Genomic DNA, 13336 nt, shown 5'->3' with positions numbered 1-13336 from the left:
CATGTCACTAGGTTAACCTAAGAATTGATGAGTACGTATAGAAGTCTACTGAAACACATAGGATTTCGGTCATGTCATTGTTTCGTCATCTTTTATTTTCAAACAGCTTTCCTTTAGGAGTGAGTCTGTATGCTTGTTAGGATAAGTGATGATTAGTTTATATGATTAGTAGTAGCTACACCTGTAGGGTAGAGCATAGATGTTAATCTAGTTTGTCTGTCGTGTCCTGTGTTGATTGGAGGAAAAGAGATGTTTGCGGATTTGTTGTTGCTCGACGTTTTGGAGTTTGATGTTGTATCAAGAATGGATTGGTTAGCGCAACATTATGTGAAAGTGGATTGTCAAAAGAAGATAGTGACGTTCCATACACCTGGAACCGAACTAAGCTCTATTTAGGGTGAGAAGTTAGAAACCTCAAAGAGTTTAATCTCGGCTTTGAAAGCGAGAAAGATGATAAGTAATGGATGCCAAGGATTTATAGCTTTAGTACGAGATGTTCAGAAGGAAGTGGTAGTGTGCATAATATACCGGCGGTGTCGCAATATTCTGATGTTTTTCCAGAAGAGTTACATGGATTACCATCAGATCGAGAGATTGAATCTGTATTGATCTAGTTCCTGGTATAAGTCCAATATTGATACCTCCGTATCAGATGGCACCAGCAGAACTGAAGGAGTTGAAAGATCAATTGGGAGAATTAATTAATCATGCATTCATTCGACGAAGTGTATCACCTTGGGGTGCACCGGTATTGTTCGTAAAGAAGAAAGATGGAAAAATGAGACTCTGTATAGATTACCGAGAACTCAATAAGGTTACAATCAAGAATAAGTATCCTTTACCCAGAATTGACGATTTATTCGATCAATTTCAAGGAGCGAGGTACTTTTCAAAGATTAATTTAAGGTCTGGTTATCATTAGTTGAAGATCAAAAGTGATGATATACCAAAGACTACATTCAGGACGAGATATGGTCATTATGAATTTCTGGTGATGTCGTTTGGATTGACGAATGCACCAGCAGCTTTCATGAATTTGATAAATCGGATATTTAAACTGTTTCTAGATTAATTCGTGATAATGTTCATTGATGACATCTTAATCTATTCACGCAAGGAGGAGGAGTGTGCGCAACACTTAAGGATTGTGTTACAAACTTTGAGAGATCATCAGCTTTATGCTAAGTTCTCAAAATGTGAATTCTGGTTAGAAGAAGTAGCATTTGTAGGACATGTTGTATCTCAAAGTGGGATTAAGGTTGATCCTAAAAAGATTGAAGCAGTGATGGATTGGAAGAGACCAAGTTTTGTGACAGAAATTCGTCGTTTTTAGGATTAGCCGGTTATTATAGACGATTTGTGCAAGACTTCTCTAAACTGTCTGCACCATTAACCAAGCCAACTCAGAAAAGTACGAAGTTTGTCTAGACTGATCAATGTGAAGCAAGTTTTCAGAAGTTGAAGGAGTGTTTGATAACAACTCTAGTTCTGGCATTACCAGAAGGTAGTGATGGACTTACAGTCTATTTGTGATGCTTTTAGAATCAGGTTAGGATGTGTACTAATGCAACATGGACGAGTTATAGCATATGCTTCTCGCCAGTTGAAAAAGCATGAAGTTAATTATCCAACACATGATCTAGAAATAGCGGCAGTGATTTTCGCATTAAAGATTTAGGAGTGTGCAACCGAACCGTATTTTTAAATTATATTTCAGTTTGATTAATTCAATTTGATTCGGTTCGATTATTCGGTTTTAACCGTTTGCTCACCCCTATTTAGAGGTTTCTTCACTCGTTTTCAACAATTGGCTGAAGAATCTAACCTTAATTTTCTTTAAAATTGTTTATGCATATTTAGGAGTGTGCAAATAGTTGAATTATATCTTTTACTATTATTTATCTACATTTGATTCATAATTTGATATGTTTTATTTTTTTACTTTCTTATTAAAATTAAAAAAAATATATTTTAGTATATATCAAAGAAAATTAAATTTATTTCACTTTAATTTCTACTTTAATTATACCTGTTCATGGACCGAGATTTTCAATTTTTTATATAAAACCAAGTCCGATCCGGACTTTACATTTTCTATCCAAATCAGGCCTAACACTATATTTTTGCGCTCAAACACATTTACATGTAAATTTTTTAAAAATGAAAATCCGAGTCTGCCCATTAAGTAGTAGGTTTTTTCGGGGTCGGGCTCAGACCGGATTTGGAACGTAAAATTATTGTCCAACCCCGACCCTAATAACCGAGTTTGGACGGAATCCAAGCCCATAAACAGTTCTAACTTTAATCCAAAAAGTTGTTGATTTTTGAAAAATATACTTTCAAATCCAATCAAAAATGGCTCCATTATCTAATCATATTTTAGTTTTGGCAAAAAAAAAAAGTCAAATGTCGTAAAAAGGCCAAACCTTTTATAAAAGTTTCACAAAAGTTCTGACCTTTCAATTTTGTCAATTTTGGCCAAAAACAAATTATTTGGTTTCAATTGTGGCCAACTCTCAATTTGATTTCAATTTGCCTATGTGACGTCTATGTGCCATGCCAAATATTGAAAGGTCAGGACTTTTGTGAAACCAAATAATCAGTTTTTGGCCAAAATCGACAAAATTGAAAGGTCAGCATTTTTGTGAAACTTTTGTGAAAGGTTTGGCCTTTTTACAACATTTAGCCAAAAAAAATGTAAACATAACAATAACACATTTTTTTATTATCATTAATTTTACATAATCATAGTTTATCCGATTTATTTTTAAAATTTAGTTTATTTTATGGTGAGATGAATTATATTACTATTTTTTAAGAAAAATAAAATAATCATAAGTCGCCTAAAAATAAGATGTATATGCCGGAAAGACAAATAAGATGGCCAAACACATATTTAGGTCCCTGCACTATTACTCTTTTCCAATTTAAGTCCCTGAACTATAAAACGTTTAAAATAAGTCCCTACACTATCAAAAACATCTATTTTAAGTCCCTATCATTGCGCAAGTTAACGGAATGTGGATGACGTTAACAATTATATATCAAAAATGCTATTTTGGTCTCTGCACTATCATTTTTTTCCAAATTGGGTCCTTACACTATTAGAAACATCAATTTTAAGTCTTTCTATCACATAATTTAAATAATATTAATAAAATTTTTATTTTATTTTATTTTTTAATGTTATTAATTTTTTTTAGCATTTCCAAAGCTAGAATCATCTCCGACCATTAATAAAAAAAATTCATTTTAATTTAAAATTTTAATTATTTAAAATTTATTAATTTAATTAAATAAAAATAATTTTTTATTTTATATAATTAATTTTTTATTTTTATAAAAAATTAAATATATTAAAAAACAGTTCGTCTACCTCGCAATCTTTAAAATATCATATTTTTAAAAATATTTATTTTAATTTAAATAAATAAATTTATTTTGAATTAATCAATTTTGAGTAATTAAAAATTTAAGTTAGATTTATAGTGCAAGGACTCAAATGGCAAAAAAATTATAGTGCAAGGACTCAAATGGCAAAAAAATTATAGTGTAGGGACTCAAAATTTTAATTTCATAAATTTTAACTACAACCAATCTCAGAGTCAAGCGTTTGTATCTCACTCTCTAACGGAATGACACGGAGGGACTTAAATCAGAGACTTTTAATAGTGCAGGGACTTATTTTAAATGTTTTATAGTTCAGGGACTTAAGTTGGAAAAAAATGATAGTGCAGGGACCCAAATATGTGTTTGGCCAAATAAGATTGTAAATTGATTTGTTTTTTCTCCGCTCCAGCGACTACAGTACGACAGACCCACGGCAAAATCTAACTTCATCAAACGCAAACCCTAATTTCTGATCTCTCAAAATGCACAATTAACCCTCCATTGGAGCACTTTTTCATCTGTTGGTTGGATTCCTCTCTTCTGCACCGGATCAAGATTCGATTTGCCCGTATAAATGTTCTAAATTGGTCATTTTTCTTTTTCCTCAATTTTCAGCTATGCTTATTTTTAATGATTTTATGCATAATTAGGGTTTTTGTGTTCTCCAGGTCAAATTATTGTGTAACTGTGATACTTCTGGTATTGTTTATATTATGTTATGTAGGTTATAATGTGGATTTGGTAACACTGTGTGTGTAGGATGGTTGAAGGTATTATTTAAAATTCCGTAATTTTGATTACAATGGGAAGCAGTGAGATTGATAAAACACCTAAAGAGAAAGAGGCTAAGACCCCACCTCCTGCTGCTACCACCGCGCAGGTCTACTTGTGTGTGTTTTTTTTTTCTTTTTCTTTTTTGAAATTGCATTACTTTTGTAATGTATGTAAACTTTGCCTGCCCGCGGTGAACAGCTTTAGTTTTGTTCTTTTCAGGAGCAACCTTCAACCACCAGCACTGCAACTGTAAATCCTGACTGGACAGGATTTCAGGTTCTGTAAATAATTTTACTTTTTTTTGGCTAGAAAAATAATGAAGAAGTACGACTGGATTTATTATACTCTCTGATTCTTTCTTTAACAGACATATTCTCATATACCTCCGCATGGATTCTTGGCTTCGAGCCCTCAAGCTCACCCATATATGTGGGGGGTTCAGGTACTCAGAACTTTGAATTGCAGCTTAAGATTTATGCATTAATCCTCAGTGAATCTAATGCATGTAAGCATGTGAAATTGCTTAATTTGATTTAATATTTTATACTAAATATGCTATTTCTTTTCTTTTCTTTTCATAATAAAGGTGGTAATTGAGCACTAGTTGAGAATCATTTTATTTTATATTTTTTTTAGATAATCATTTGAAAATGCCATTGAATTAGCACATTTTCCTTTGTATGTGCAACTTTATATTACTCTAACATGTGCTTTATATCTAAAATTCTTAGTTTTTCCATGGTTTGATCTTTGATATGTAATGTTTTAAGTTTAATTCTGACTTAACATACTCATGAAATTTCCTAGATGCTCTTGTCGAAAGAAGGTACCGTAGGTTGCATAATATTGTGTTAGTCTCATCTTGCTTTGGTAGTTATTTAATGTGGTGCTCTTCTTATTGCAATTTTCAAGTGCTTAAACTCTTTCAATTTTGGTTCTGATTATAGGAATTATACATAATAATGTTGGAACCTCACCTAAAAGCTTAAAATTTTAGGTGAATTATTTATTTGAGAGCTTCTATGGTCGAAAGGTTTGGTGGAGTTTGATCATTGACAACCCCCATTCGATTAATTAAATGTTCAAAATAAAATAATTTTGTATTTGTTCATGTTCCAATAATGGGCATTCACGTATGTGGGTGTGTTAAAGATAACGATATAATAAATGTCGGAGTCCTACTTAACAAATTGAGATTTTGGGTGAATTGGTTATTTGACAGTTCTCATTTCTTTGTTCTTGTTCCGCCTGTTCAGTAATTTTACATAGTATTAATACACATTTTTTAATTGCAGCATATTATGCCTCCCTATGGTACCCCTCCGCATCCATATGTTGCCATGTATCCCCATGGTGGTATATACGCTCATCCATCTATTCCTCCGGTATCTTGTTTCTTTTTCAAGCCTTTAAATTTGTTTCATTATCTTCAAATTTTGGATTGCGCCCAAATATAACCTTTTTCCAATGCCATGTAGGGATCTTATCCCTTTAGTCCCTTTGCAATGCCTTCTCCAAATGGTATCGCTGAGGCATCTGTGAGTTCTGCTACTCAGGACTTATCTTTGTGCATACGCCTTTGTAGAAATTAATTTTAAGTAATATGGTGTAGGGATATACTCCTGGTCATGCAGAGACAGATGGGAAGCCATCCGATGTGAAGGAAAAATTGCCCATTAAAAGATCCAAAGGGAGTTTGGGCAGTTTAAACATGATTACGGGGAAGATTAATGAGCCTGGTAAAACATCTGGAGCATCTGCCAATGGAGCTTATTCTAAAAGGTAATATTATTATTATACTATATGTTGGTAGGCGGTTATAGCATTTCTTGTTGTATGAACTTTTTGATGAATCCAACTGAACCAAGGAGGGTAGTTTAGCATATGTAACCATAAAGATTGGTCAGGACTAAAGCTACTTACTTTAGCCAGAGTTTTCACTATCATTTATATATAAATGTATTACCAAAATGCTAACAGGTGACGCGGCCAGATCCAACTGAATGCGAGAGTCATCAGGCTTGTGTCTGAAAGCCCATTACCTATACCCTGTTTTCATATGTAAAAGAATATCTTTACAAATTAAAAATGTTTTTACTAAAATCTATGTCGTACATATGGAATTCACTTTAATGCAAAAAAAAAAGGATTTAGCTAGGCTGCCAGACTGATTGGATTTGTTTTAATGCCCAAGCCAAAAAATGGTTTTCGATGGGTAGGCCGGGTAGTTGGACCAGTAAAAGTACACTTCAAGATACTGAAATAGTTTATGCTCTCCTTTGTTTGCTATCTTTTAAAGTTGTCTATTTGTAGTGTTTATGGTACCGATGAGTAGAGAGGATCAAACTGCACATACTTGCAGATTTGTGCCTTTTTGTAATTTTTCTTACTATTACAACTTCTGATTGTTACATATAGTGGTTATGAATACATTTTTATTTTGTGTTGTTTTGCGGTAGTAATATAACCAAATACAGTTAATGATTTAGGAATCACTCTTGAATATGCAGTGCCGAGAGTACAAGTGAAGGCACAAGTGAAGGAAGTGATGCAAATTCTCAGAATGTAAGAACAATGCTGCTGCATTTATTTTATATAATATAAATTCAAGCTTCTGTCCTTGTTTTTTTCATCGGTCGCTTTAAATGTGGATTTTGTAGTTTAATAATATTTCCTTACTCATAATAGTCCCTTAATTCTGCTAGGAACTTTTTCGTTATGTTTTCGTTTATTAGCTTAGTTTCATGACGTTTATTACTTGTGGAGTAGTTTGGTCATTTTATTGCTGTTTGAACAAGAAATTTTGTCAAGAGTCCATGTTAGCTTCTTTTCTAAATGTTCTTTACTGTCATTGATTTTTCTCACCAAGGAACAAATGGATTAGTCAATGGTCATAGTTGTTACTGATTGGAAGTAGAACCAATTCTTGTATATGCTGATTTACAGTGTAGTTAGAACTAGAAGTCAATGCGTGGTTAGACAAGTTGAAATTTCTTGACATAATGAGCACACAGAATATATGTCTGAAAGGAAATGGAAATGGCCTGAGAAACAGTTAAAAGAGTTGGAGATGGTTTAGTGATGCGCGCACTGCACCCAGATGGTGAGCGCACTGAAGTTTTGGGAGATAAGTGAGGGACATACCAAGAATGATGTGGGCGGGGAAAGTGCTCAAGGTATAGTGACTTCAGATTTTTCTAAAGATTAGGGCTTTAAGCTGGGTAAAATTGAGGAAAATGGTATTTATAATTTACCAACTAGTTCAGGAATATGTCTGGAAAAGGTCTCTAGGCCAGTTACTAATATAACTTCTGAATTGCTGGGTACCACATGTATTCCCATTTTGGTTGCCTTGCAGCACGATTATTTCCTGTGACTTCTCTCATATAATCACGCAACATAAAATAAATATTTTTTGTTCATTACATGTATGATGCACTTCTCCACAGACATGAGTGACAAAATTACTCCCTTCGTCCCACAAAGATAGGCAAAATGGCTATTATGGGCGTCCTAAAATATAGGCAAAGTTGCCATATGAATTTGAATAATCAACATGAAATACCAATATTAACCTTCGTTAATTTCAACCACTTTTGTTATATTCTATAAATCATTAATTATCACTTTATACAATATAAAAATTAATAACAAACTTATTTTTTCAAAATTTAAATACAATTCCAACACAATAATTACCTTTCCCATAATATAAATTAATAATATTTAAAATATTTAAATAATTAAATTAAGGTTATTATTGGTAGTTAACAAAATATAACTACTTTAACCATTATTTCTTAATTCTTATGCAAATTCTATTTTGCCTATCTTTATGAAATGGAGGGAGTATTATTTATTCTGAACTGTTTCTCCCTGTCTGTACTAGGCAAGAAACTACATGTGAAATGCTGGGCATGTGTTTAAGCCGGTAGGAAATGATAAGACTAAGAAATATCCTATCTAGCCTACTGTTATCTGACCTTGGTGATAACCTGTGTAATCGATCTATCTATGCTGGTTTTGAGCATCGCTCTGTTAAATTCCTGAATTGTATTTTATTGATAAAAACGATCAGTCATTCTTCAAGATATTGAAAGCGTTCTCCATTCAGAATATCTTTTCAAAAGGATGACTGCAGTCCTTTTGGCATTTGTTTATGAACCTGCTTTTGCATTTTAGTTTTTTAATTTGGACAAATGTTTTGCTTAAAACCATGGGTTGGGAAAAAAGAATTAATACATATGGTTCCTAAAAGCACTTATAGAAATGTTTATGAAAAATTAGTGAAAGCAAAATTCAAAAGCATTGTAATAAGGCAGTGCCATATGTAATATCCAATCTTACTTTTATGAAATCATTTCCAGATGTTTGATTCTCTTAATCTTTGTAGGACTCGCAAATGAAGTCAGGTGGACGGCAAGATTCATTAGAAGGTTTTGTTTGTTACGATTTTCTAGAACCAGTGAGTTGCTATGTTAGTAATTGCATTTTCATTAATGAAGATTTTTCTTTACTCTGTATTTTACAGCAGATGCATCTCAGAATGGTGGTTCTGCACATGGTCCTCAGAATGGAGGGCAGGGTATACCTAACACAATCATGAACCAGACTATGGCAATTGTGCCAATACCTGCTACCGGTGCCCCAGGAGCGCTACCTGGTCCAACAACAAACTTAAATATTGGAATGGAATACTGGGGAACCCCGACTTCATCTACTATCCCTTCAATCCGAGGAAAGGTTCCTCCTAGCCAAGTTGCAGGAGGGATGGTCTCTACTGGATCACGGGATGCTGTTCAATCACAGCTTTGGCTTCAGGTATATCTTTTTCCACGCATTGGTGGTTTCAAATCATTGAAAATATTAGTGTTCAAAAAACAATTATTAGAATTGTTCATTTTTTTTTTTGTCTATTTACTCCAAATATTGTGAATTTAAAGCTTTTACACATGGCTAATAATGTGCTACTGCTGATTAACAATTTAATTGTGAAGTAACATCTACCTTGCTTTATGAGATTGTAATGTTTTTACAAGTTGTTAGTGATGCTTTCATATGATGCTAGAGTAAAAAAAAGGATGTGTTGGGATCATAGTTTCTCTAGATCTCTTCAATGCATGCGACTTTAGGCGAGGGGTTAATTAATTATATAAAGTATTTTTAGCTGCATGTCATTTTGTAAGGTGGTACTGCATTTATGCATTTTCTATTCTTATAGTGCATACTTTTGCAATTTTTTTGTCGCGGCTCAGTTCTTTAAATGATTCATAAGTTGGCACAATAAATGGATTGTTCCACATATTCTTCATTTAGGCTTTCTATCTAAGGTAACAAAATTGAGAACTGTTGATGTTCCTAGCTAAATTGCTAATATTATGAGCAGTAGACTTAGTTAAGAGTATTGATATTTACTATAACAAATTCATTTTACTTACAAGGCTACAAGCTATTAGACTTGATGGAAATTGTTCTTTTCTTCCTTTAAGCAATCGTAGATTTACCCTATAATTCCTTTTAAAAAATTAGCCTGTGTTCTATTTTAAGCCTTACATTAAGGATGAAAAGTTTATTATTTTTATTCTCAATAATTTGTCACTTTTCGTCAAAAGTAGTTACTATCATCTCTATAAATGAAGCAAGATTCAATTTGAATGACAGAAGCATATCTTTTGAAGGTCATTTTGAGAGTTGAACTTTTCTATTTGTATGATCATTCACTAATTTACTGTTGATTCACTTATTCTGTAGGATGAAAGAGAGCTAAAGAGACAAAGGAGAAAGCAATCAAACAGAGAATCCGCTCGCCGTTCTAGGTTGCGTAAACAGGTAATGCAGTATTCTTCAAAATGTTATGCTGTGTAGCTATCTTCTACGCGCCTTTTTGTGAATCATTGGGTGGCATCCGTGCTTGTGCATCAGGCTGAATGTGATGAGCTGGCCCTGCGAGCCGATGCTTTAAAAGAAGAAAATGTCAATTTGAGATCAGAAGTAAACCGGATAAAAAATGAATATGAGCAACTTCTTGCAGAGAATGCATCTCTCAAGGTGATTTTTTTTAATGCCTGATTTGATTTGTTAACGTTGATGCTCTGGTTCATTTCTGTACTGCTTTCTGTTGCTAACCTTTCCTACACCCCTCATAGATTAAAAATTAGACTAGCTGATCTATAAGATCCTTGTAATGTGGCCATGCTTGTCGCTCATTTTATATACACACCTTAGAAAGCTTGGAAGGTAGCTGGTCTACTTGCTGGCAGAACAAGGAATTAAAGCTTGGAAAATTTGATGATTGATCTATGAACAATGAGGAATTACTTCTGCTTGAAGATGCATTCATTTGCAGCGCAGTGTGGGTGGGCTGTTGATTAAACATTTTGAGGATCTTTATGCACGGCACTGACTTTAAAGCTATTATTTTGGGGTGTGCATAATCACCTATGCTATGCTGAACCAAGCAAAAGAGTACTCTACATTTATGGTTCTAAACTAGTTGAGTTTGAAAAAGTTTGCTGATTGGTTCGTTTAATTAGTGTTTTTTACCTCTGAACCTGCTGACTGAATCAAACTGCCTATACACATTTACAACCACATGGAATACATTTGAGATTGCTGTTAGCAAAGTTGGAATTTAATTGATGTGCCCAATTGACCTTTAGATTTTCTTAAACAGTGCTTGTTTAGAAATCGTAAATTGACATACTTCTTTCAAACATATTATCTAGGTTTATTGAAACACTGCGATTGCTCATGCCCCAAAGCTTTCATACTTGTATGCCAGTAACTTTAGCCGTCTTTGTAGCACACAGAAACATGGTAATTAGAATGTATGATTTTATCAATAGTGGTATTCAGATGACTTTTAAGCATTTTATTTTATTTTAGTAGGTCAATAGTAGAGAAGATTTAGTAATCTACCATTTAACGATAGTCTGTCCACACCACAGAATTACCGCCGAAACTGCGTAATTCAATCCAAAAAGTGTATTGGCAAAGCAGGACATTTGATTATTTTTTTTCTCATTTTCAATTTAATATTGTTTAGTTTGGTTTGAGTATTTCCTGGTCAACAAATCAATCTGGGATTCCGTACACAACGAGTCAAATCTTTGCGTTCAATGGGATATGCTATAATCTTATGCTATTTTCTGACAGCTGAGACATCAAATTAGTTTGCATGCTGTTGTGAGGCAGATCTAATGGTAGTAGCAAGTGTTTTGAAGAACTGAATTCTTTGCCTCCTAAAGAAAATTTGGTTGCTTTTTTGCAGGAGAAACTTGGGGAAATTCCCGAGCAAGATAGCAGGAATGACCAACATTTGAGCGATGACACCCGAAAGAAGACCGAACAAACAGAGATTGTACAAGGTGGTCAGTAGGACCTAGGTACCCTTGTTACTCTAACAATTAGCAACAGGAGTTTTCTTTGTTTTGCATAGCCTGTAGTCTGATGTTTATCTAACAATTCTAGGATTTGTTTCATCTCATGCCATCCTAACAGTTTTTATTGGTTCTACTTGTAAACTATTGAAGAAATGGAATGGCAGGTCATGTGAAATTTGTGCCATACCCCCGTTTTAAGAGGGCTGTAACTACATTCAACTTTTTACTTGTCTGTATTGAAGAAAAGAAAAAGTAAAAATATGGTTGATTAGAGATGTGTCATTCCGTCGAGACTGTAAAAAGTACTTATTGATGCAGAGATGCTGACAGTTACCGTCTCAACTAGAATATTTTATTGCTTAATACCATTTGAAGAAGTTGGTTGTATGCTCTTTAAGGTTCATGTTGATAAATCTGCTGCTAGTAATGCATTCAATTAGTTGGAGCAACATGATTGTCTATAGGTCTCATGTTTTGGTGTTTGGAAATCTGTCATAACTTGCTGTTTTGACACTGTTAAATTGTTTTCACCATAAACAATTTTTCGGCCATTTAACAGCAGATGAGGGTCTTTGAGTCTCTGGACAATAACATTATCTGTTAAGTTCGTCAACTCTTAGGCTATGTTTGGTTCATGAAATAGGTGCGGAATGGAATAACTATTCCGTATAGAATGAAAATTCTTTGTTTTGGTTCATGGAATACGTATACCACAGAATTGTTATTTCATAATTTTGTGGAATAGGTACTCCTCTCAAAAATTAAAGAATGATTATTCCATTCCTTATGGAATAGCTATTCTGCTGACATAGAAGGAATTCAATTATAAGAAACAGTCGTATGGGAGTGCAACAACGCGAAATCAATCTAGTATTAGTTTTTTAATTCATTTTATTATGACAAATTTTTGGGATTTTTATTCAATTATCCGAAACAAATTACAAATATACTGGCATGGAAAATTATTTTCAAACGATTAAAAAAAATATTTACAAAAATATTAGATTTAAAAAACCATAAAAACAACCACTAAAGTTGGCTGCCTGTAAATTTTTGGTGGATTTTTTTAGTATTTAAATCATACCATAATTCAAATTTAATGTGAATATGATGAACGAGTTGGATCTGACATTAATTTTGATCAAAATTTGTGTTATTGTATTGTATTGAGGGTAATTTACACAAATATCCTAAAAGTTGTTCTATCTAATGTCTCTATCTCGATTTTATTTTTGAAATAATCTCTCAAAAAATGAGAGTTTTTACAAATTCCCCGTAACCCAAAATAAGTTGAATTTATTATAAAATGGGACAAATTTTAACCTCCACCTATTGTCCTCCATTTTATGTACAAATGGGACGAGTTTACACAAATTTTTACAGATATCTGTCCATTTTTCGCCCGAATCCATGTTTAAAATTTTAATTTAGGGACTGTTTTATTTCAATCGGTGACTATATATAATCTTTGAACTTTTCAAGATTGATCTTGCTGGTTTTCTCGAAGGCCCCATCCTCAAATAGAATCAATGGTTTTAGCTCTTTTGCCAAGTTCCCCAGTCATGTAATTGACAAAAAGATGGGGTTTAAAAATCAGTTAGTAATTCTTGCTCTAGAAAATTGGTTCTCAATCTTAATGTTGTTTGGGTGTCCAATTTTGATCCATGGTTTTCATAATTTTTTTTAAAGTTATCTTTTTCAATTGAATGTGATATTACAAATTTGCTAAAAGGATCATCTATAATATTTTGATACTATTGTTGAATCAGGAAAAAAATAATTCATATTTG

At 33.2% G+C, this 13336-nt stretch overlaps 1 protein-coding gene across 3 annotated transcripts; it reads left to right on the top strand.

The window, feature by feature from the left end:
- Positions 1 to 3764: 3764 nt before the first annotated feature.
- On the top strand, positions 3765 to 11933 carry LOC126662499 (bZIP transcription factor 16-like). Of its 3 annotated transcripts, none has more exons than XM_050356354.2 (13): positions 3765 to 3977; positions 4150 to 4270; positions 4384 to 4440; positions 4532 to 4606; positions 5460 to 5549; positions 5643 to 5702; positions 5777 to 5946; positions 6675 to 6729; positions 8558 to 8600; positions 8699 to 8985; positions 9916 to 9993; positions 10087 to 10212; positions 11435 to 11933. In XM_050356354.2, exons 2-13 carry the CDS (start codon positions 4193 to 4195, stop codon positions 11540 to 11542), a joined length of 1227 nt encoding a protein of 408 aa, XP_050212311.1. In that variant the 5' UTR covers positions 3765 to 3977; positions 4150 to 4192; the 3' UTR covers positions 11543 to 11933. The 3 variants fall into 3 exon arrangements, with proteins under 3 accessions (XP_050212311.1, XP_050212310.1, XP_055962163.1); XM_050356353.2 differs by having other exon boundaries at positions 8696 to 8985; XM_056106188.1 differs by lacking the exon at positions 3765 to 3977 and having other exon boundaries at positions 4158 to 4278; positions 8696 to 8985.
- The last annotated feature ends 1403 nt before the right edge of the window (positions 11934 to 13336 follow it).

The sequence above is a fragment of the Mercurialis annua genome, linkage group LG1-X (genome assembly GCF_937616625.2).
Source record: "Mercurialis annua linkage group LG1-X, ddMerAnnu1.2, whole genome shotgun sequence".
Taxonomy (NCBI): domain Eukaryota; kingdom Viridiplantae; phylum Streptophyta; class Magnoliopsida; order Malpighiales; family Euphorbiaceae; genus Mercurialis; species Mercurialis annua.
This window is presented reverse-complemented; position numbering and strand designations above follow the sequence as displayed.